General features: G+C 38.7%; 1 protein-coding gene across 27 annotated transcripts in view; it reads right to left on the bottom strand.

Annotated features, from left to right (window-relative positions):
- The window catches only part of AFDN (afadin, adherens junction formation factor), a 131,497-nt gene continuing 105,894 nt past the window's right edge, over window positions 1-25,603 (bottom strand). For 6 of the 27 annotated variants that reach the window (XM_055809981.1, XM_055809982.1, XM_055809983.1 and 3 more), the window contains 11 exons: window positions 24,086-24,151; window positions 23,855-23,928; window positions 23,224-23,342; window positions 22,001-22,195; window positions 21,669-21,760; window positions 21,041-21,229; window positions 17,392-18,414; window positions 10,346-10,480; window positions 7,868-8,159; window positions 3,377-3,461; window positions 1-2,218 (listed from right to left, as the gene is read on the bottom strand). In XM_055809981.1, the coding sequence (XP_055665956.1) occupies window positions 2,074-2,218; window positions 3,377-3,461; window positions 7,868-8,159; window positions 10,346-10,480; window positions 17,392-18,414; window positions 21,041-21,229; window positions 21,669-21,760; window positions 22,001-22,195; window positions 23,224-23,342; window positions 23,855-23,928; window positions 24,086-24,151 (2,415 nt within the window). In that variant the 3' untranslated portion in view covers window positions 1-2,073. Of the gene's footprint in view, window positions 2,219-3,376; window positions 3,462-7,642; window positions 8,160-10,345; window positions 10,481-15,505; window positions 15,542-17,391; window positions 18,415-21,040; window positions 21,230-21,668; window positions 21,761-22,000; window positions 22,196-23,223; window positions 23,343-23,854; window positions 23,929-24,085; window positions 24,152-25,603 lie in introns of those variants that run through there. The other 21 variants (XM_055809971.1, XM_055809974.1, XM_055809972.1 and 18 more) reach the window with 13 other exon arrangements.

Here is a 25,603-nt window from a genome sequence, read left to right as displayed (position 1 = left end):
GACAGTACAAAACACATTTAATGCAAAGTTAAATACAATACAAACTTTATTAAAAATAGGTTGCAAGTGAAATACAGTAGAAATGGGAAACTACAGCAGTTTTGATGTTTTTCATAATAATGCACAGACAAATATGAAAAGCACTTTTACACATATTCACACTTGACCCGAATGCCCAATAGAGGCCAAATCCACTCAACTGAAGGTTATAGGTATTTTTTTGCTAAGCCTTTTTCAGATTCCAGCAGCAACAGTAATTCAGCCACAGCGTAAGGTGTTTTTTTCCTTAAGAAAAATTTATCACTGTAAGGCTGCTAGTGTTCTCAAGATAAATTGGGAGAGGCTTGCTTTTCCTGATTAACAGACATAGCAAGCATGCAGATCCTTCATTAACACTTTGAACCAGTTTAATCTTCTACTTCATATTTAACAGGTGAAACGGTAAAAGCACACTTTCAAATAAGAAACCTGAAATACGTAAAAAATATTTACACTCCAATTTTCATTAACTTGCATTTATTTATCATACAACTCTTATTAAAAGTGATTTCTTTCCTAAGGCAGTGAAAGTCTACCCCTTTGTATTTGGAAGTGTGCACAATTCCCTAAATATATATTTATAAGAGAACAATATGATACAGGGGAAAAAAAATCATCTAAAGCCAGTAAAGGGCTTTGTCATATAGAAAATTTGTTCGGAATCACAATATATATTGTCTTAACATCACACAATGAGAAAAACTCTGATGAGGTCCTTATTCCCAGCATCATCAGCCACATACGCATAGCTGAAGAAATAGTGGGAGGAAAAAGATTAACAATTTAAAATTAAATAAGGCTATTACAGTGTGAAAAAATAGCTTGAACTGCCAAAAAGATTTTCAGTACAACATTAACAGGATGTCAGTAAAGCCAGCTAGACTAAAGAAAAGCTGCTAGCACTGCTTCCTCAGCACAAGCAGAGATGGTTTGTTGCCAGCACACCAGCTCTGTTAACGACTTTACTAACATTCCCACTCCCAGCCAGCAGTACTGTATTGGATGCCTCACACTTCAGACTTTTTCCTCTAACATACCAGTTCTCCGTAGAAAAAAACCCAAGAAAGATATTGCTGAACTGATAATAGCAGGCTTATCAATACTTCTCCATGCCTAATTGCCTAATAACTTCTAATCTACCTTTCTCAGAAAACATACGTATCTGTTCTGCTCACCGTGGAACTGGAAACATTACTCCTCACCTTTAACGCACTGCTAACATTTTGGTTCTAGCTGATGAAGGGCCACTAGTGTAGCCTACTACCTATTGCTTCTGTAATTTTTAATATAACAGTTATCCAAAGGTTTTACCTTCCAATTTTTCGAAGTCTGAAGAACGTATAGTGGGGGATGCATCAACACACAGACTTTGCCATAACTACAGATAAACTCTTAGGCAACCACTTTAGACCCAACAGATCTGTAGGACTAGAAACGTTTTTATTTCAAGGTTCTACCTACAGAATGTGTGTTATTCCAGTACTAAGTAATGGTAAGATCTGTAACGACAGGCTGATCATTCTATGAACATCATACAGTATGTCAAACTTGGATATAAAGCCTTATTTAAGGTGGCCCAGATATTGGCTTCTTATCAAACAACCAAGAATAACAATTTCTAGTGCACAGTCTAGTTTAGACAGTTCAAGCTATTCTCACTTTCTCTGCTCAGCAGCTAAAACAAAAATGTGTCTGTGAAACACCAGGAAACAGAACTTATCTTTGACAAGTGCTACTTGGTCTGGTGGACAAGAACTTAACCCTCAAAACAGAAAGGAAAAAAGTTACCTTCACGTGATTCGTATCTTTAAAATTTTACAGTGCTTTCATTGTATAAACCACAAGCTCCTGGCAAAGTAATCAGTTTTCTTGCTATTGCAACATCTCTAAATCTTAATTAACAGTCTTAGATATAGAGGAATCAAAGTCACTCCTTTCAGAAAACATTCATTTTCTGTTCATTAGTAGTGTGCCCCCCCTTCTCCATCCCTCAATTTAGAGATCTTCAGATACATCCGATAAGGTGCTTTAATCTTATTTTGTGTTCAACTCATTTTCCAGTTCCATTAATTTCCTAGAAGCTTTTACTTTATTGGATACATCCTGACCCTGTGAAAAGAGTCGCTGACGTTCCCTGAACGTCAAGTTCTCGGGTGCTCCAGGTAAATCTGTATCTTGACTAGAAGGGGAAAAAAAAAAAAAAGTCTTTTTTATTCTTATCTACGTCATTATATATAACATTTCTTAGTGACATGTATTTACTGATAGCTTTTCTGATTACAGCAGAAGATTCTCCATTTAGCCTTCTGCAAGGTTTTGTTCCCCACCCATACCTTTAATTCTGACATGGTGCTGTCACTTCGACAAATTAATGGCTCATGACCATCTCTGGCATATTAACACACAGGAAACCACTTGCCAGCTTTCAAAGTGAACTGCAGTGTGTAAAGCAAGGCTCTGTCTTTATTAGCACGGCACTGCAGTTATGGCTACGTTAGCAAGCCTTTCTGCAGTGGCACGTGGCTAGGAAAAGGCACTGGAATACAAAGCTTTTATGTATTGGTAAACAAAGCTACAGTACTGAGGTATGCTGTAGCAGCTGCAGCACCTCTGTATTTCATTCTATACTGGCAAAGCTTCCAAATGCAAACACTGCCTTAGCTCTTGCACTTGTCTCTTACCTTTGTAGCAAACCATTTTTGTATTACGTGTTTCTGACCACCACAGTGTTGATCTCAAATCACTCCTAGTTGTAGCTCTAATAATACTTCACATATGTGATTAACTCTCATATAATAAAGCCTTAATATGTATTTCAATTTCTTGATCAGAAGAGGCTTCCCTTTTAGCTCCGAGAGGTCTCTGGTCTGCATACTCCACTGAAACATTAACTACATTTTTAAAATGCAGGAACTGGGCTAACAGCTTCTACAGAGCCCTAGCCAAGCCCAGTCACAACCTCAGCGTGCTACACAGGAAAGCCTGCCAGTCACGTATAAGATACAGCCTGTATTACTTATGCTTACTACAAATTTAGTCAGAATCCCACTCGAGAGTCACCGTTCAGATTTATAAATACACCTAAACCAGTTAGGTTGTTCGTTTACGATTACCATTCAGTTTACTCATTTGTAGCACCAAAATTTGCTGCTGTGAATCAGTACTCCAGATTACCTAAAGACTTGTGGAGAACTTAGTTGTACTTTATAGTAAAAGATGCTCTGGAGCCAACTACGGAACTCCTGAATAGCCCCCACAGAGGTGCAACAACCACAGAGAATACTGTAGAAGTTAGCCAGGTCAGGTGTATAAAAGTTAACAGACGCCTGCATGTCACCTTTTAGATCTTTTGTCTCTTGGATCCCGATAAACTTCATGGGCTCCAACAGCTGCTCCTGTAGATCCAGTGTATGAATTTATTCCTTATGCAAAAGAAAAAGCAAGTTGAAGGATCACAGTTAAAACACAGAAGCTTTATATTGTATTTCTTCAAAAAGGTGCAGTGCTTCTTTCAAGGAACAGTCTCAAACTAGAATCATAAATTCTGCAGGTCATCTGACCTGTAGAGTATTTAAAACCAATACTAATAAATTCCCCCCCTCCAACAACTGTATTTTTTTTATTCCTGATTTTGAATCAGAACACATTTTATTAGATTATCCTGCACATATCAAATCATGGTCTTGATCTTATTATGGCTTACTGTAAGACATTTGAAGTTGTTCAAGGAGATTGATGGAAAGTGCAACACACTTCATGATCCTGTAACAAGCTCCACAGGCAGCAAGTTAGCTGCAGCTGCTCTCTTTATGAGGCTAAAAGCAAGCTACGATTAGTATATACCATCTTTGCAATTCAGCAGAGTTTTAGCTCTGTTCAGTCTGATTAAATTATATGACTCAGAAAATGCCCCCTTCCCCACCGCCCTTAAATTTAAATTTCAAGCAAGTACCTTGCAACACTGCACCTTTTGTTTAAGTTGACATAAAACACAAGTTTTACACGTTATATTAATTCTTTCTAAAGGCCACAAGACAAAACCTTGCTTTCCAATGAAAAAGTTCAGTAATTTAATCTACATTTAAGACCATATTTTCTTAATAACTGTCAGGAAGCTTCAGCATAATACTCAGATTTGTCTTCAGACAGTTCTGGTCTTAATATCGTACATGTTATGTCTTGTGAACCTTCTTCAGTACAAAAGGAAGTATGCTTGCTTCTTCCACTGGTATATGTAACTTCTCATAAATATTCAATAAGAGACATATGAGGCTGGAACGCACAAGCAAATTTATCTAGTGTGTTGTAGGCTAAATTTTTTTTCACCCAAAACTTGTAGCAGACCAAATCATACTAGGTACGCCAGGCATATGAAGATTTTTTCCTTTTAGACATGAGTCCTGCATGTAAGTACTACCTTTGTGACTTTGAAAAGTCTGGATCCACGTGCCGTGGTTCACACTTCCACCTGCTTTAGGACAGCAGGTTTGATTTGGGTGTTGGCTTTTTTCTTAGCTTAGTTGACAGACCCAGCGGTCTTAAGAGACCCAGTGGAAGAAGGTACGAGAGCAAAATTTGCAAAGCATGGTTTACTAGAGTTAACATTCAGAACAGAAAAGAGCTGTAAAGGACAGTAATGTAACAAGAGTCAGCGAGATGGGAGATGGTAAACTGCACAGTGAATTCTGCATTTTGTGCAAACGGCTTTGTACGTTACGCAGGCAGTCTTCATAGAAGCTTGAGCAATCAGGTGAAGTTAACCTGTTCTCATGGCTATTTTAAAAATTATGAGATAAGAGTATTCAGAATTAGTTGTATGGTTTATGAATTAGGTTATTAAAGGCGAAGCATCATACTACAGTATTCCTTAACTGTTACCAAAACCCTAACGAAATCTTTGTAGATTGTCCTTCTGATTGTTTTCCAGCAAAAAGCGTGCACACACACAAAAATATCAATGGACATTTCACTTCCCTGAGATTCATTTTTCCATTACAGAAAGTGGGACTGGGAAATGCAATTACATATGAAATGGCATTCTGGATTGTGGATGATGGGAGGCAGGACGTGTGGTGGTGACAACTAGCAACTGATGGAGTTACTCAATTTATTACATGTACAGCCTTCAAAGTGCCAAATAAGGAAGGGATAAGGAAGGGAAGCAAAGGCCTTCGGAAGCCTATGTGTTGTGATGGAAGGCACATTTTCCACTCTGTTATAGTCAGTTTCAAAAAAGAACTTCTAGAAAAAGAAAGTCCTTTGAAAGAACAGAAGCTCAGTACAGACACACAGTAAGAAAGTTTCATGTCAGAAGCCCGCTGTTTCAGAATATTCCCAAGCTGCTGACAACATAGATAGCCACAGGGTTTAAAGAGAATATTTTCTGCATTTTCCCATCTTTATCTTATTTTAACTCATTAATTCTTTGTGATACAAGGTGTTCAAAAGCTAGAGTCCTTCTGATACTGTGATCTGGGTTCACTGGTTGTGGGTTTATCGGTGGGCTCACGTGCATGGTAGCCTGGTGTAATGGAATTGTTTGTGTTGCAGTGGTAGCACCTATCAGGGAGTGTGCAGCCTATCTACTTATACTTCAGCCTAACGAAGACACACACTGAAAAGCTAAAACCTTCCCTCACCTTCCTTTAAGATTTGGAACATATGACAGAGCCAGACAGGAGTGACAGACAGGTTTGCAGGATCCACAGAGGCTACTACACCACGAGATCTCACAATCAACACCAGGGTAAATAAAGAGGGTTGGGTTTTTGTTTTCTGTTTTTGGTTGGTTTTTTTTTTTTCCCGGTTTTTTTTTCCCTTTTTTCCCATTTAAACCAGTATCAGTGTTGATACATTTTTGTGCGACCTGGGTCCTGTACTGACCCCAAACAGTGAAACTTCCAAGCATCAACTGTATCAGTTGGACAGTACCTGTAGCTGAGCTACACTACTGCCCCTTCAGCAATATTAAAACTACACAATAAGGTGCAAAGCTTCTCTTCGGTACTGGAAGCAGTCCAACCATGGCAGAACCTAATGTGCCTTCCAAAGGAAAGGATGCCTTGCTGGAAAGTGATGACTTGAGTCTCAGCTGAAAAAGATGCAGAGAGGAGGCTCAGAGTATCATGTACCTGTACGGCCTCATACACATCCCAGACCAGGTTCATAACACTACCGGAGCTGGACTAGAAATGCTTCTGAGAGATGGAACCTATTCTGAGGCTCACGCGCTCTCTGTCACCAGGCCACACCACACCTCTGATAGAAGAAAATAAGTTACTTCCACAATTTGTTAGGTGGCCAAAAAGGTGATCAGGGATATACCATATTGATGGCTTCCACATTTGTCACTGAGACTTGAATCCAGTAAACAAGTTAGCCATTCGGCTGGAAGCCAGCATAAGCACTTTCCTTCGCTCTCTCGGGTGCCTTGCTACCCTTTCCATTTTAGGAGGATGATTAACCGGCTGGAGTTGGTTGTCAGGTACTTGTTGACTTCCAGCGTTAAGTAAAAAGAATGAACTAGGGGGATGTCATGGCCACCATTCCCTTCAGAAGAATACTGAAGAAAACAAACTTAAGGGAAGTGCTGGCAGATGCAGTTATTTAAAGACAAAATATTATATTAATAAACTACAAATCTGTTAACGGTGAGATCTACGCAGACACGTACTCAAAGAGTAAAGTACTTAAGATTCCTCCTATATGGCAATGGTCTAAAAATACTTCACACATAATTGGGCTGAATTAGCTCTGAATTCATGAGTATAGCTAAACTAGTACCCTGCAGATAAAATATTGTGCTGAAGTTACTAGCATCTAGAGCTCTACTTGAAATTCAGTGCCATTATGGTTGCCCATTTGGAGTTATAGAAGAAACAAGATGAGGAGACAAAGAAATACAGGGGTGTAGAAGGGAAGGAAATGAGTAAGGCAGAAAGCACCAAGATGAAATGTAGATTTTTGTCTCTCTTTGCAAGAAAACTGCACTTGTGCAAACCAGAAGTACAGGAATGCTGCCTAATATATGAAACTAACTGCATGTCCTACATCTCTTGGTGCTTGTATATTTAAGAACTATGTCTACAGAGATAATTTTTAAAGCCATTTGCACACACTAGTAAAAGAGAGAACCCTGGTACCAATGAAAGCAGAAGATAAGCTCTGTCCACGAACCCATCAGAAAAGGCTTCCTGTGTTTAAGAAAGGTGCACTTCCAGATGCCCTGAGTAAACAGTGGTCAGTCATACAAAACAAATCACTGAAAAATAGAGTGAAAGCCAAAACCAACAGTACTTTGAATTGGTTGAGTAACAGTTAAAATAATTTGATTCATTGTGTGAAAGACGGAATTTTTGCTTTTGAAGAGTTTGGGTAAGGAACAAGGAAATTTGAGAGATCAAAACAATTAAAAATTGGAGGATTCATGTATTAATATCAGGATTTAAGTTAGATCACCATTGTGAAAATAGCGATTAAGTGGGGGGGGGGGGGGGGGGGGAAGAAAAAAAAAAAAATCACAAAGTAAGCGATTCAATCTACAGCACCAGAGTTGAGAACATGAGGATAGTTCTGTAGAGACGACTGATTTCATGGTGTCTACCTTTAGAGTTGCTGGCATGGATGATACTCTGTTTGTTTTGTGGGGGAGGGGGCTGGCTTTTTTTGGCAGTAGTACTGTTGGCATTGACTGGAGATGACTGGAATGAGTTCGAAAGAAAGAGGCCATCTGAAACTGGGCGAGGCTGGCGGGAGGACTGCTGTGGCTTAAGGGTGGCAGGAGGGAAGTCACCATAAGATTTTCTTGTGCTGGAGTACTTATCCTGACCTGCTAGATTGGAATCCTCCTCCTCCTCATCATCATCATTGTATGCAACAAACTTGGCAGTATAAATCGTGTCAGGGGAGAGGACCTGTGTTTTGAGGTAAGAGGTGTTTCGCTGAGGTGGGGGAGGAGGAGCGTTAGATGAAGGGGTTGGGGATGGGAGTTCATATTCCCGTGGAAGTGGAGGTCTGTACAGACCAGGCTCGTCAGGTTCCAGTAATCTTCGTTCTGCTTCATCATGCTGCCTGCGCCTTTCAGCCTCTAAGCGACTGTAATACTCCTCTTCCTGCCGCCTCTGTAAGTCCAGAGGAAACAGAAACACAGTGGTCAGAAAGACAAGACCTTTCAATCTTAGAAAGATTTAAGTTTTCCATCACTGAACCACAAACAACTTTTTTTTGTCTCCTTTTCTGGCAATAAGCAGGGCATCTATATGGACTCACACAAAGAATATTTACTACGATGAAAAAAATGGCAGTTGTCCTGTAACACAGTGTTGCTGTTATTTCCAGATTTACCACTGCCTGTGGTAACTAAGGCAACTGCCTGTGTGAACCAAGGGTGATTCCAGCATTTATTGCTCAGAACGTAACTAGAGTTAATAAGGGGCAGGTTTACTAAAGCTGTAAAGAAACTGTGGGAGAGGAAAATAACTAAAATTAACTACCATCTTAAAAAAGGAACTTTGTAATTTTGCTGCATGCTTATACAATGTAAATTAACCAACAGAGTCTTGGAATGGATGACTCCTAACAAAGCTTCTAGTATAAATCCCAGGAAAACTACTTTCACATAGAAATCAAACAACAGAAATTTTCTGAAACAGACATCAAGTAACTGGTTTTAAAAAAAATTATAAAAACCAAAAAAACTCTATGCTAATGGTATTTATACGAGTCTATTGACCATTTAAAAGGCCATGAAATATCTTCTTTGTATTTTTTGAGTTAAAAGATTTTTACTAGTTTGAAACTAAACAGCATTTAATTCTGTTCAGCCCTTGTCTAACCCACACTGTAAATTCATACAAGGGTCTATTCAGTATTTTGTTTGATAACAAATGAAAACATACTTGGAAACTGTATGCTACAAAAAAACTTTTGTCTAAGCATAATATGACTTCTGCTGGGAATATGTGACGTTTTGAATCACCATCCTTTCTGTTTTTAATCCGTACGTTTAAAAAATTCCACCTTAACTGCTTATCTTCCTCACACCATGAGCCAGTTATCCTAAAAAACTAATAAATAAATTTGATCTCGTCCATCTACAGCAAGGTCATGAAACTCATCTCCCTGTACTATTCTCTAAAGCCATGGTAGTGGTCAGATGGTACTGAGCTCTGAGGTGGTAGGTGTACAACTGTCTCAGTCAAGACCTGTCAGTGAAAACCCTTTAAAGTGTGTGATCCAAATGTCCTTTGGCTGCGTCACTGCCAGAAAATAAGAAAAACTTGGCTGAGTTTTTTGTTTTGTGTTTTTTGTTTGTTTTTCTAACTTCCTACAGTGTACTTTCCTCAATCCAGATAGACCTTCCTCACCTATCACCACCCTCAGCTTAGCTTTCTCCTACTCATCACCCCATACCGCTCACAGAAAAGTGTCTAACACGGCTTGAAAACCACCTAACAAAACAAATTTAACAAAGTTAATACATCCAAGGGTTTTGAGTTTTTGATTATTTTTTTTTGTTTAAAATATATTTGCTCAGTCTACCAAGATGAAATTTCTCTCAACATTAAAAGCTTTCTTCATTCTGAAGTCAGTGTTACCAACAGGAAAGCCTTCAATCTGGACAACAATAACTGTTCTTTCTTTAGGAAGAAGAGAGTCTTAACAAACGTGCTAAGAATCAAATGAGGTGCTTTGATTTCCAGTTTTTGAACAATAAAGCTTCTCAAATTCATGTTCTAAAGGACCATGCCATCTGTTTGATGGCCCAGCGATTTAGCTGCTGAAATTATTTACTTCCTTCTTGGAAACCAATTCCCTTTCCTCCTATAGTCCAAACATAAAAGACACTATGGAATACTCATCTCCACTGTATTTTATATTTTTATCTGTAAAACAATTACTGCAAAAATATGTGCCATCTCCGAGACACAGCAAAACCCAACACCACTAACTCAGCCATCACAGTAAAGGTGGCAGGTAAGGCACGCGGGGGCTGAAGGCAACCAGGAGATGACAGATTTCTGCCGTAGCCTTCAGAAAAGGTTCCGAACCCCATCCCCTGCCCCTGCTAAAAACCTTCAGCCGCTAAAGCCTACACTACTGTTTCTGCAATACCGATCAACTGCAGTCACCACAAACAGGCTACTTGTTGAATTACTTCTTGTTCTATATTGGATAAACTGAAGCCTTTGGCCATGGCCCTTATCACTAGGAATAGCGTGTTTAAGCCCAACATTGAGCTGCTACTGGCCAGCCTAAAGAGGAGAGAGGCCCGTAAGAACCCCTGCAGCACTCAGAAGACCACAACCTTTTCTTCAGCCTCTCTTCTGGTCCGCTCCTCCTCTTGCTGTCGGCGCTCTTCTTCCTGCCTGGCCCTGTCTTCTGCTTCTCGTTTGCGCATTTCTTCAAGTTGTTGCTGCCGTCTGCGTTCTTCATCCTGTAACTAACAGAGACACATCTTTAATCTTTTTGTTACTCCTCTGGGTAAGATGTGTCCAAAAAAAAAAAAAAAAAGTAACCCAAGTATTTGCATCTAAAAGTAACTCATTCAGTAGAAAATGCTATATGCTACAGACAAATCAATATAATTTCCAGCTGTTAAGAGTACACTTAGGTTACACTGGTTATCCTAAAAAAAAAAAAAAAAAAAAAAAAAAAAAAATGTACAGAACTACATAGATAAAAGCACAAAACACAAAACACACAAGTGACATTTTTTGCAGTCATATATGAACCCCTAGCAGCAGGCTGAGGCAATTCAATATTCCAGACAGCTTCAGCAACCGTAGTCTCATAGGTGCAGTAAAGTGAAATTAAATACCTGGAACCAACAGTCCACAGCTCCAGCAGCCAATTGGTTTTTCATTTTGGATTAGTATTTAAGCACCGGAAAATCATGACTCATTAGTCAAAGGGTCAATCCATTTAAAGTAACAGGCTCATTCAGCAAGTCTGCAAATAGTCTCGGGAGATAAATAAAATCTCCCACTGTATCTGCAACAGATGTGTTTTGGAAAAAGCAGAGTGCCAGGCAAAGAAATCTTTGACTAATGAGATTAAACAGCTCACACGAACAACTGATGTCCAACACACAATACTACTTTACATATGCTTATCATAAAAGCTGCACATAAAAGCTACAAAAATTCAAACTTTGCCTGATTCTCTCTCTAAAGCTAACAGTATCTAATCCCTTGATGGACAGGAATATTCACTGGTGCAATAATATTCACAAGTTAACTGGACTACGTGCTGTGTTATTTCTTACTGCAGCATACGTTTTAACGTGACAACCACAGCACTCTGCCCCACCCCCTGCCAAGATCTTTTATACTGATTGGTATAAATCAGTAAATCATTGGATCTTGCTATAAGCTGCATGTAACACAGATACTTCTCTACTCCTGGATTTCTTTTCACAATCTAATTTCATTTACAGAGGAAGGCCCCTAAGATACAAAGCAGCTTTAACAGACTTTGTGAGGAGAACATTCATATAGATATCTCTTCCCCCAGTTAATTAACAGGAAATGTGTTTTAAAGCAGATTAGGTTTCCTAATGAATTTTCCAATCAATTCTAAAAACAAATTTTGTTTTTTGGACTAATTTTCTGGTAATTATTTTCCCCTGCTGTTCATGTCATATTTGTGTTATGGGTATCTTTATGACCTTGTTCAACAGGTAATTTTGAAAACATTTGCCTTCTACATCTTCAAGCAGCTATATGGACTAATTGCAGTGAAAACACCTCTCATTTGAAGTGTTAAAAACCTACCGGTTTTGAGCATGAAAGTTTAAGAGCAAAATTAATTTCATTTAGGCAGTAATTTGGCAAACGTATACTAGAGGATGCTACCTCCAAGCAAATTCCCCTTATTTAGGGCTAAAACTTTTGTAACTCCTAACTGAAAACGACATAGAGATCAAGCTCAGCATACATGGTAGAGCAGAGAATCAAGTAGCTAACCAGCTCCCTGCTTGGATTAAGTCCTCTTCTTGTCTTGGTTATTAAAAAGACATTATTTTAGCAAAGGAGATAATATTGCTGTCAAAAGGAAAGACAGCTATTAATTTGAAAGAGTTTCTAGAAGAGAAGTAATTTCCGGTTGTGGGTTGTTTTTTTTTTTAAAAAAAAAAGGCAAAAAACTGCACAGTTAAAAAATATAGGAAAATTCCTTGACTTTGTCCCAGTTGCATTCAGAGAAAAAACTCTGGTCGTGGCAGTTACTAATCCCAAGTTACGGCATGGACACCTTTTTGTTTAGTAGCAAATATTCCTATTCAAATGCACTTAAAACTTTAAGGAAATATTTCAAACTAAAATAAAGAGGAAATAGGACTGGGTCTTTTTTAATTTCTTGTGACCCTAACTAAAGAAAGGAGGGAAAACTTGGCAGGGTGCCCACCTGGGAACCGTTGTTAACATCTGAACCATAACAAATGTAAAGACAACTGTACCCAGGTCAGAGGCTATTCTAAACATAACACCTAGTAAAAAAGCCAAAAAAACTGCATGTAAGGCACAAGCAGGGATAAGAGAGTGACATTTCATTTCTTTATGATTAGTACCTAGTTTCTACTTTGGAGCATTCCCAGACCAAGGCAGGGAGCAGTGGGATGGCAAGGCACGCCAGAGCGCTTGCAGGCGTTTGTGTTTGTAATTGCATACGGCAGCACCCAACTCAGACTTCATCCCAAAATTTCAAGACGGTAAGGAAAATCAGCTTCACGTCCCATTTCAAGTACAAGAGCTATTAGATTCCCAGGTTGAGTATTTTGATTTGATACTTCTCTATCCCAGTTTTTCTTCAGTTGCGATGTACTGTACTTATCACAGAATCATTAAAGTTGGAAAAGACCCTTGAGATCATCAAGTCCAGCTGTTAACCCAGGACTGCCATATGTCCATCACTAAACCTCATCCCTGAACACCGCATCTATGTGTTTTTTAAACAACTCCAGGGAAGGTGATTCCACCAAATCCCTGGGCAGCCTGTTCCAATGCTTGACCACCCTTTCAGCGGAGAAATTTTTCATAATATCCAGTCTAAACCTCCCCTGGTGCAACTTGAGGCTGTTTCCACTTGTCCTGTCACTTGTTACCTGGGAGAAGAGATCGACCCCCCCTGCCTACAGCCTCCTGTCAGGTGGCTGCAGCGAGCGATCAGGTCCCCCCTGACTTTCAGGGTTCCTCCAAAGCAGCACGTTTATATTGTAACAGGGAGAAACAACTGATCTGCACAGCCAGAGGGCCACGGAAGAGGAATCTCCCAGCTAACTGAGCAAACCAGCTAAGCACAAGGCATGAATTCTTCCCCCCTGCTTTGTCCCAGCTCTACGGCACAGTGCCAGCAGTTCCCTTAGCTGCACAACTGTCCCCCTACTGCCAACATGCGCTTGCAGCACTATTCCTACCTAGGAGGGCAAGAGGCCACCCTTCTTCTGAGCTATTGCTCCTCGTAAGGATCAGCCCATCGGGCTCCTTTATCAGAAACATTAAAATATTCAGAGGACTGGCAGCGATCCAGGAAGTCTCAGATTCCAGACAAAATTTATTTCTCCAAGCACTGCTTAGAATGCTTTAAAAGAGGTTCCAGAAGAACTTTACATTAAACCTATTTATTTATGACCAGCTAAAGCTGGTTCAGATCTGTTAGTGGCCCAGGGAATTTAAAAAGACAAACTTTAGCCAAGTTGACAAACCCTGCATTAACTATTAGCCACTTTTCATCAGCTTTATAATTAGCAGTACAGCTATCACACCAGTGCTCATATTAGACATACATAAAAAGCACTGAGCATTCAAAAGTGTATTTTTTTTTCTAGAAACAAAGTAGTAATTGCCTGGGTACATGAAGTGGCACAGGATAGCTACAACTATGCCCAGAAAGTCATGTGAACAGTATGAAAATGATGAAATTAGGAAGAAGAGGTATTTGCGTGGTATAGCATTCAATGTCATCTATTTCAGAATTAGCTTGCTTTCTTTTTTTAAAGCTAAATTTATGAACATAAATTTCAGGCCATGGGTCCATCTAGCGCAGTATTCTGTCTCTGACCATGGCAAGAAGGGCTGCACGTGAGCCTGGCCATTTCTTCTAGTACTTCCACAGCATTCAGCACGGTGCTAGAGTTGCTGGCTGGTGCAGCCTGGTGTAATCCTCTGAGCAGCCGTTTACAGGTGTGATGTCTATGAATCTTTCTAATCCATTTGTAAAGCTGATGATACTGTCTGCATTCACAGCCTCCTGTTGCAGAAAGATCCAGAATTTTACAGCCTGCTTGGCAAAGTACTTTATCTATCCCGTTGCAGCTCCAGGGGACCAAGGCTTAAGTGAAAAAATACTGGAGCAGTAATAAGAAAAAATATTGATAGATACCAAGTCTGAAAAATCCATGACTCCTGGCTTCTCCATTAATCCAGAAAGCTGACACACTTCACCTGTTTCACTGCTGTCAACTGCTTAATGCTCATGTACTACACAGACACAAAACTGAACACTTCAGACACACTTACTAAGTCTTTAGATAGAAGTATGCATTTCAGAAGGCGATTTTTTTTCTTAAAAATAAAGTAGCGCCAATTACCCAAATCTGTATTTTGAGCAGACATGTTTACAGTTTTTCCCAGCAGCACAAATTAATTGTACTAACAGGACTTGCAAGCATTACCTTTCTTTCAAATTGGTATACTGATTATATAGAAATACACTTTGAAGGGAATGTATTTCTTCTCTAGAAGACTACAGAACTCTTTTTCCATGTACCCATTTCCAATGAGAGCAATAAAATACAGAATTAGCTGGAGTCACAGCAACTGCTGCTCCAGTTTGAAAGCTGTCATGTTTTAGACGCCGGAGAATGGTATTCTGAAATTATATGTAACTTAATTGCATGTTTACGTGACCTACTTGGAAATCATAGTTCAGAAGTAATTTCTGAGTTTACAATGCATTTTTACTTTAATGAGAAAATTTTAACACCTGTAAACAACAGGGTTTCAGCATGAAACAGTATGCTGTATTATTAGGCTCTCAGGACAATTTCACTTCAAATTGGAAAGGAATGGTGTTGCTAGAGTTCTTCCAAAACCTGCAGGGGTGGGGAAGGGAAAGGAGGAAATCTTACTTCATACACAGCCTGTTCATTCAAAGTTATTAGTAAGATTTTTATAAACCTGACTGCACAAAACATCAAATAAACAGGTTTATATTAGACCACCACTACAACAAACAAATCAAGCCTGCAAGCAGAACACATCTAAAAGGAAGGAAACACAGGGAAAGGAGTCACCACATCTGGAAACATTCAAATGCATGCTTACAGTTAACTTACTGCTTATTGTATTACAATAATTTTTGAACACCCAAAGCTGCCAAATCATCATCCAAGGCATATAGGGTAGTTATTAATAATATCAAGAATTGAAATGGGAAAAAGATATTGAAGAGAAGGAAACAAACATACCAAATCTAGAACAGAGATTGCTGGCACAGCAGTCTGCTGCAGGTAGTAAGAAAGGGGGGAAAAAAAAGAAAGATGCACAGTGAAAATAAAGATAGGTTAGTCTTGCGCTATTTCAAAAGCATTTTCTTTTATTTGTTAAGTCAGCTGCTTTAGAACGAGGAACTGAATTGACATAATCCTGAAATACAGAAATGAAAACAATCAATTAATCCAAAGTTTTTATCAGTATTGGTTTGACTCATTCAAAACCTCAGTAATTCTCCAGAGATGCTACTTATTACATCTCTAGTAGTATAGACAGTGTAATGTACCAAAATGCAAACATTACTTCAGTTCAAAACAACTGTAATTTTTTAGTTTCAAAATGTTCCAAAATGCTGGAAGAACTTTATGCACAAACAGTATTTTAAATCCAGCACTTAAAGAGAAGGCTGATATAACGTTATGCAACACAACTGGCTTTCTATAAATGACAGATGGCTTTTTTAGCCTTGCTACACTAAAATTTTGAAGACACTGTTTGTTAAAATGGCAGTTTTACATGGATTTTTTATGCCCACAGGTAACTGCCTATGTGCTACAAATTACATGTTAGCGATGCTGGGCTTTAACATAACCCGTTTGCCAAAGATATATTTAGCTTTTCCTTTCTTCAGTTTCCAAGTTTGAGGTATCTATTGTTTTACACAGTAATAAAGTTAGCCACAAGAAAAAAGGAAAGCAATGCAGACTGCAGTGAATATGAGAAGAGTTAAGTTTAGGAAATCAAGCTGCCAAAACAATCCTTAACTCAAATATTACTCAAGCCAATAGCTATTTCTGAACATCAAAATAAGCATGTACAAACATTTATTAAGAATTAGAAACTGCCTATCACAGAATTAAATCCAGTTTTCAAGATAAACAGACACAAGACACCCAGCATATTACAGAGCTAGTTTTTAAGCCTGTCAGAGCACAGCTATCGGTATATAACTTTGGTATCCGTGCTATTATTCAGAGAAGACAGATTTTCCTATAGAAATTGTTTCTCAGTAACAATAGATTTAACACATTCTGAGAGGCAACAGCCATCAGCAGCGTTAAGAACTTTATCACACTATTTAGTTGTATTACCTCATTACATACATTATGAGCTTTCACAGTACTGAAGCTAAGGTAAGCAAACCTTGTCAGATACTGATTAAGCTGGACATCATGCAAAACGCAGTTATGTATGAGCTGGAGCCCTAGACAGGGTGCACTAGTTGTTAGAGAACCACCAAAGCCACACGGCTCAACGTAACGCTTCACTCCCCCCGGCACTACTGGGGTCACCACTGAGGTGGTGGTAGAGGTAGCAGCTACTTTATACCCCAGCTTTTACTTGGAGCAGACCAGCAAGGTGGAATCTCAGTTCAGTTCACTGTTTTCTAGAAACAGCATGCATTCCGTGTCTGTGTTCAGGTCCAAGACTGTAAGAACTCTTAAAAGCAAACATATTGGGGGTGGGGGTTAGGAATTACACCATTTTTGTTCCCGACTCTCCTAGAGACTTTCATAATTTCAAATGTTTTTGCTTACCTTCCAGTAAGAAAACTCCTGCCATATTTAACTTTCTAATCCTGCTCCAGGTACATAGCAAAATCCTTTTATCCAAAGGGAATTTCTTTCCCCACAATCAGAAAAGTAAATGTGACTGCCAACTTGGATCCTACAATCCTGTCATAATACATCACTTAACTGGTCAAGCCACTGTAAATAAGCAATTTTAAAATTCAAGGTATTTAAGAAAGGTTCATCCTCCTTTACTCTGTAAGAACATCAAAATACTTAGACAAAGCCAGAGAACCCATCAAGATACAGATTTACAATACTTTCATCTAGAAAGGATTATCCCTTTTTACCCTTGCTCTTCTTTCTGCCTCCAGTCGCTGCATGATGAGCATAGTATCCACATCATCATCCTCCTCTTCATCATCATCTTCATCCTTTTGCTTTGACTCTTGAAGTCGCTTTTGGAACTGCCACTCAAGCATGAGTTTGCGGAGGCGGTCATTTTCTTCTGCTGTACGATCGGGCTTGTTCTGAAGTTCCTGAATCTCTTTACTCAGCATGTCCACAATGTGCATCTGCTGCTGCTTCTCCAGCTTCTCCTTAGCATCCCGTTTCCAGGGATCTGGAGAGAGGCTATCACTAGAGGACAGTTCTTCCTTGCTGATAGTAATGTACTGGAGATCTCTCCGCTCAATAGTCCGAGGCTGCTGTTGGGGCTGCAACTCTCGAATGACAGTTTCTTGAGACCTCTGCAAAGTTGAAGGTTTTTCTGATTTCACTTGTTGAAGAGAAACAGGAGGAACCACAGGCTGAGCAGGAATTAGTGGCTGAGAACGCATTTGGCCCAGTTTTCTCTCCTGCTCACGACGTTTCCTTTCTCGCTCCTCTTCCAAACGTGCCTTTTCCTTTTCATACCACCTCTGATGCTCTTCTCTCTTTTTACGCTCAGCAGCAGCGACCTGGGAGGATGCTTGTGCTCCTATCTGATTTGGAGGGGGAGGGGGAGGCAGAGGCAAATCCATTTGTAGTTCATCAAATTCAGCTGCATAATGCACTGGAGGCGGTGGTGGTGGAGGGGGAAGATCTGTTCTGATGGGCTGGGAAATGGCCACTGGAGTCGGCTGGCTGGTAGCTGGAGTTTTCCAACGGCCAGGTCCACTTTTAGTTAAACAGGAACCAGGCGAGACTGGTTTGGATGAATGGTTCAGGTGTTCTTGGCTAGACGTGCTAGAATCCACGGATGAATTCATCCACTGATCACTGTCTGACTTCCGATCGAGGTACTCTACATCCTTCCGTATAACAACTTCCAAACGATTCCTCTCTGGCTGGAAAACTTTATCTCTGAGTTCTTCCTGGGAACGAGCTACACGCTGGAAAAAAAAAATCAAATAAGGCATGTATTTCACAGTCTGTCTATATTAAAACATATTTTAAAATGGCTCACAAACTGCATTCTTATTGCCAAAGGTAATTACTTTTAATGAGTTTAAGCATTTCCATGCCCAGCAAGTTTCCCAGAATCAACAATAAAATATTCTTCTCAGTCTTTTTAGATCGTTCAAGTGATGGAAGACTTTGCAACCTCCGAAATGCCTGGAAACCTGGACTGGGAAGAAGGATGAAGGCAAAATGGAGTCTAAGCTGAAAACCTCCCCAGCTCACAATTTCTCACGGCTATCCCTGACACCCCCGCCCCCACATGTGAGCATGACAGTCCTGGCAACTCGGAAGAGCAGCTCAGGCGTACCAGCTCCGCCATTCAGGCTTCAACTGGCTTTACTGCACTTTTTTTCCTATTGGGAAGGCAACCAGAAAAGCTGCAGAGGGAGAGACAAGACAGCCTGTGCCCATCCTCCTCCGTTAACAGGCGGGATGACCCGCGCGTGCGGGAAGCTCCTGTTACTACAGCACCACTCACTGGAACGGGATCTGGGCAGGCAGGTCTCATTCTACCTGCTCTGGGGGCATGGATGTGTTGGTTTGCGCTTTTGTCACCTTTTTAGCATGTCAAACAGCAAGTCTTTTAACAACCTCAAGGTCTCACTGCATTGTACAACCTCCTGAAAACAAAATACTGGACCATAAATTAGGCTTATCAAATCTGTTAATGATTTTTGTGAAGCAAATATTTGTACTTTTAATGTTAGGAAGTACTAAGCACTGAAAACATAATGTACCAATTATCAACAACTGAGAGAAGACTAACAAAGCAAAATCTTTTTCTTTTTTTCTCCATCAATGACCTTAACTATGACCTCTAAAGAATGCCTTCTTTGAGATGAACAAGCGTATTTTTTATGCTCTATTAGTCCAGCAGAGCTGAACACACAGCTATTTGTGTTACATTTGCTGTACAGATGCACCTAGCCAAACAGTTTGCTAATGCCTTCAGAACAGTAAACAGGCATTTCACATCAGTCAGTAGCTTACAGCAACTTTTTTTACAAGGCCAGTTCTCACTGTAAAGATTACAAGGATTTTTTTAAAGTCTATTTTCCTCTAATTTTCAACTTCAAAGAATTATCGTGTGGTGCAGGAAAATTGCGTACACTTTCAGTGTTTGTAAGAAGCTAAAGCTTCTGGACATTTGCTGTATGAAAGTGCTTTTCTGCACTGCATTCAGCCTTAAGACCATAGTTCAGATTTGGTACCTGTCAACAACGTTAACAGACAAGGTGTGTCTCACCAGGTTAAACTACCTTGTCTAAGCTACTCACTTAAGCTTGTCTTAAGTAGGGAAGAAACGCATGTGCAGGCAGCAATTCAGCCCGTTACAACAAATGCGTAGGAACCATTCCCTGGTACCAGCCTGCCTGTCCCATCACTGACAGAGTGGATAGGTATTCAGCTGTGCAGCTAAGATTGAGATGAAATCATGAAATGCAAATGAGTTGAGCACAGAAATTCAGCAAAATATTTCCATAGTGATTTGCCACAGTCATTTAACTTGCAGCATCCTACTTTGGGTATAACATCCATATTCTTAACAGCTGCAATAATTAGGATTTGGTATCTATAATACTGGGGGGGGGGAGGGGGGGGGGAGAAGAAGTTTTCATTCAATTGACCTTTTACTGAATTTACTTGCTGATACATGTGTGAGTAATCGATAACCAATCCTTACTTTGCTTCTGTGACACAATCGCAAGATAATTTACCAGACACTGTTTTTCCAAAAGTAAAAAAACCCATGCTGATCCTGCTGTAAGGCTCTGCTTTTATCACAAATTAAGAAACAGAAAAAAAAAGTTTTCTCTATATATTTTTAAGTCTCTGGTGGATTAGAGAAAAAGATGGTCCAGTGAGTGGATTCAGTAGATCTAGATTTAATTTCCTGTATGGATTTGAGTAAAGTCCTCATTTAAAAAGAGAAGAACAACATTATTTTCTGAATTTATAGAAGGTACAGGGGAAGGGTAAATTCACTTCAGGTCAAGAAGCATCTGCACTTTCATAATAGATGCAATTTGCATGTTGTTGTTTTTTAACTGAGAGCAGGGAATGTGTTTCAGTAAAGACCTTGGATAGATCTCGAGGTAGTGTTTTATTTAATTTTTAGTACTTCGCCCTGTCACTTAAACAATGCACTCTGCAAGCAAGAGATTTTTCCACATAAATCTTCTTGGAAGAGCAAAATATTTAGTTTGCATTTCAGAAAGCCACAAAACATTTTACAGGACAAACCCTACTACCATCTACAACCCATTACCTCTAACAGGGTATTAAACCATCCCAGATAACAAGACTGCAGACCATGATAACATAAAATCCTACAGAGGGAGAAAAAAGAAAATAAAAATAAAAAGAGTAGGGTTTCTGAACCCAAGCCAATCTTGGCAAAAGTACAGTTGCTCCCCTCCCATGGTATAGTTTCTCGTCAACAGCCCAGAGGTTATAGAGTTGACTGTTCTGCAAAAATGTCTCCAGCAGTCTGGGAGTGGAAAGCAACCAGTTTCTTTCTGGTTTTTTCTTGTATTGAAAGAAATTACTTCTCACCTGCATTGTAGTATTGATAGAATGATTACTTTCTGCCTGGACCTGTGGTTTTTCTTCATAATTTGGCCACTGACTCTGAGCTGGACCCATTCGATCCTGGGACTTTGAAGCTGGGAATGTGAAATATTCTCTAGTATAGGTCTGTGTTGGGATGGGATAAGCTTCAGGTCGTGGGGGCAGAGTCTGTTCCTGAAAAAGGTTGAAAGAACGTAAGGTAGAATTTTCTGATCACACAGATCTGTACATAATGATATTCTAAACATGCATTCTCCAAATGTTTTCTTTTGGCTCATAACAGCATTATTTGTCTGGAACAGGAGATAAAGAGGTTGTCTGGTATCAAATATAATTGTGGTTATGACTCACGCTTTTATGGTCTGCAAACAAGTACACAATATTGTACAAACCTAAGAAATCACATGGACAACTTCATGAACAAAATTTAATAAAATCACTGAAAGCTGTCTCGATCTTTCATTAGCTGTAATAAGCAAAACCCCCACCCAGTCACTAGAATCAGCATTATACTATGTTCAAATATTTAAGACACTGGTTTAACTGAAGCACACTGGCACTATTGATAGCTAAGGAAAGTTTAATAGCAAGCATTTTGCTTGCCACTTCTGACCTCTGTACAAAGATTTCCAGTAGAGACTGAGGTTATTTTGGTGGTAGTTCCAGATGCATAAGCATTCTTTCCCCCAGGGCTTGGAGGCTGATCTGTTGGAAAGTTAAAGGCAGCATTTACATGACTGTTAATAATAATTTACGTGATTTAGTAAAGCAGTAGCATTCACAAAATAAATATGATTTTTCCTTTGAACAGTTCTAACAAGAGGCTTGCTCCAAATGTTACTACTACGTTGGTATTTTAAAACAATCACCCCCTTTTTTAAATTCAACAGCCTCTAAAATAGTGGTGGAGGCATCGACCCCTAAAAGAAGGATAATCTTACTTACTTGCTACATTGGGACTGGAGCGATGATCAGCTCTATTCTTCATTAATCTATCATCCCCTGGCAGCTTCTTTGGTTCACTGTACTCAGTCCATGGCAGCTGGGGGCTCTCAGGTGACCCATTCTGAGTGGCGTTATTATACAGCTCAAAGCCTTCACTCTTTGGTCGGGGTTTACCTGAGCCACGGCGGTCAGAAACTGTAACAGTTGGATATGTATTTTCCCCCTTTCACTTATATTAACTACTATCTAGCATATTTTTTTCCAAACCAGAGCTACCTTGCATTTATAATTAAAAATCAGTTCCCAGTAAAGCAAATGCTAGACTTTAAAACTTTTACTTCTTCAGATACACAATACCACTCTTGTATCAACTGCACAGGATTCCTTTGATTTGTAAGCTTCAAAAGAGCTTTTGAGAAGGTACCACAGTATCTGGAAAAGCCAAATGTGCTTTACTGAAAAGCCTCTTGCTGACTGAGGCATATGGCATCTGGGATGGTGTTGTAAACTGTGATAATAAGGGTTTAGTCTTTTAACCCATTCTTTTCTACACTGTAGTTCTACCCTATATGTAGAAAAGGTCTTCCTTTACAAAATTATTTCCTTTACCACATTATTTTACCTAAGACTTAAACGTGTCTGTTGTTAGTTCACTACAGTAGGATGATAAAATCTAACATTGGAGAAACATCCAAGAACTACCTATGATCAGACATGGAAACTTAAGAATACACGTTTCAGTATTTCTAGTTTAAAGAAAAATAATTCAGTGGCAAAACATGTACTAGGGGCTTTTGTTTCTATTTATTTCTCTCTTAGTAATTACGTTGCAATCTGTGGTTACAAGGAAGTCATATTCTGAGAGGAGGAGAGAAGATTTTATATAAGGAATAAAAAAAGCCATTGAAGTTTAATGCCCTTTGTATTCATTATATTCCATTTGTCTGAAGCAATTTTTATTTTAACCAGAACTGTGCTTAAATGCTTTTTTTTAAACAGGTGCATATACAAAGCATTTATTAATTACTAGACTTGCATAATTTCAAACAATACTTGAAATAAGATGAACTTCTGATAAGAAAGAAATGCTTCTTTTCTGTGAAATTATGTTTCTTTTCCGATTTAATATTTTGGTAATGTGTGGCAAGCTACTGTGAATTATATTTTCTGCATGCTAAGCCTTATAAAACTGTTTTCAACATAAATAATATTAGCATTTTTACCTCTTTGCATCATTGGGGATGGCTGATTAAGCAGAGTTGCCAGACCATGGTAAATTGCTCCTTGTTTTGCTACTTCTAGTGTTACTACGGAACCTGTCCTAGTCATAAGTTCTGCTGCCCTGCAATAAAAGCCAAAGCAAATAAAATAAAATTAGGCACTGTATTACTTAGTTCTCCTTATTATCAGTTGGTATGTCATGACTTCTCATGTTTGAGTAATCTTCTGTTTGACAAAACACTCTCTGATTACTATTTAAAATCACTTTGAAAAAATTAGAAGATGATGACTAGAAGATGTAATTATTAAACATACACCACCTACAGGCAAGTACTATTTTCAGTTTCTACAGATAAAGGTCAGAAGCCATAATATTTAAAATTAAGAGCTAAATAAATTATGCTCCAAACTAAAGCCCAAACCTGTAATACAATCTCTCCTACATAGATAACCTATATCTTATACAGAAAATACTACACGAACAGTTAAACTTGTTGCTAAGGTTATTCATAGGCAGTTATAAAAAGCCTAGACAAAGCCTGACACGCAAAAAAAAGAGCTTATGTCCTTCTTGGTAAATTATGACTACAGCATTTTCTTCATGTAAAGACACCCAAGGAAAGCATTCCATACCTTTCCTGGGACAGGCCCACCAAACTTCGACCATCCACACTGAGCAACTGATCCCCTGCAGCCAGACGACCATCCTAAATACATATTCAAGAGAGAAGAAAATTCATACACCTGTACTAACATGGTCTAAATTAAGAGTTATTCACACATATTAGTAAACAAAGGATTTAGAAGTATTTCCAAAGGATCTTTCTACCTTTTAACTTCTGATGTTTTAAGATTATTACTAACCACATCTGCAGCACCTCCTTTCACAACAGACTTGACATATATTCCAAGTTTGTCTTGACCAGCACCCTACAGAGAAAGAGGCATTGATTCATTACATTTGTATTTGATATCTTAAGCATTCCACAAGTGTTAATCACAATTTTACACAGCTAGGTAAACTTGTAAGTTCTCACTACTTTTATATGTTCCCAAACTGGAAAAAAAAAAGATTATGCAGTAGAGAGTTACACTCATTCAAAGTCAAAAGAAATTTTTAATATTAGGCCTACTGAACCTGCAAGCACTGTTAGAAGCAAAGAATATTTGTCTTACTGAAAGCTCGAGTAAGAAAGAAAATACATTAACTGAAAGTTATACAAGTTCGTTCTAATCCCATTCTAATATGAAATACTTATTCGCACTTTTACACACATTATTATTTTTTATACCTCTACGTATTCTGTTGCACAAGACTGCACTGTTTTCCTTGCTAATACCAAAATGAAACAAGGTAAACTGCAGATTACAAGAAAAAAGGAATAGAAATGCTTTTCACATTCATTAGGACCATAAAGGAGCTACTGTAAAGAAACAAACAGTGCCTCTAGTTTTACAATAAACAAGTAGACATTATAATTACTAAGTCTTTTAGAGTTGATAGAGCCAACATGTAAGTCTACTGCAAAACCATGCAATTTTGTTTGTGAAACATCTGCCTCCAAGTATTCCACTAGAGATTTTGAAAGGACTGTTAACAGTGAACTTATTACGAGACATCCAACAGATTCAAGACAAGAGAACAGAAGCATCTATTCAAGCCATGCTGTTGCATCATACACATGCTCCAATTTACACGGCACCACACCGATCAGTCTAAATGTTAGTATCACAAACCTTGAAATTGTCACTGATAACATAAGGCAACCACTTGTGATTTCATTATCTACTACAGCAAACAGTGCCATTTTACCCTGTAAGTCACTTGGAAGAAGAATGCTAGATAAGTTTTCAAGAGTACGGTTTTTAAATGTAATGATGCTTCCTAAAATAACCCCCCAAGTTGATTTGGTATTGAATATGCAACTTCCTCCTCCTTTCCCCCCCCATCTTTTCCAACTCTTTTATTTTGGCAGCAAAAACATTAATTGCTCCCACTGTTACAATAAATTAAAAGAAAAATCAAGGTGAAGGCTATTCAGAAGCTAGTGTTATACACTGTTTTCTAAGCAAGTGAAAGACCTATTTTTATGCATTAAATCTTGAGTTAATCCCAAATGTTTACTCAAAAGCCACAGAAAAGGAATTCCTTCAAGTCCCATGATTCCAGATTAACATTCTACATGTCCAAATTTTTCATAATAATTGCTTAAGCCATACTTACAGAAAAAAAAAAAAAAAAAAAAAAACGCAATAAATAACTGAAGTAAGGACACTTTTTCTGTCTGGAAAGAATATAAAGGCAGTTAAAAAAAACTAGTTACTTTTGTGTTTGGTTTTTAAAGGGCTCTAAAGAAACATCAAGGTAACTACAGAGTATTT

Source organism: Falco peregrinus, chromosome 7 (genome assembly GCF_023634155.1).
Source record: "Falco peregrinus isolate bFalPer1 chromosome 7, bFalPer1.pri, whole genome shotgun sequence".
NCBI classification, from domain to species: domain Eukaryota; kingdom Metazoa; phylum Chordata; class Aves; order Falconiformes; family Falconidae; genus Falco; species Falco peregrinus.
This window is presented reverse-complemented; position numbering and strand designations above follow the sequence as displayed.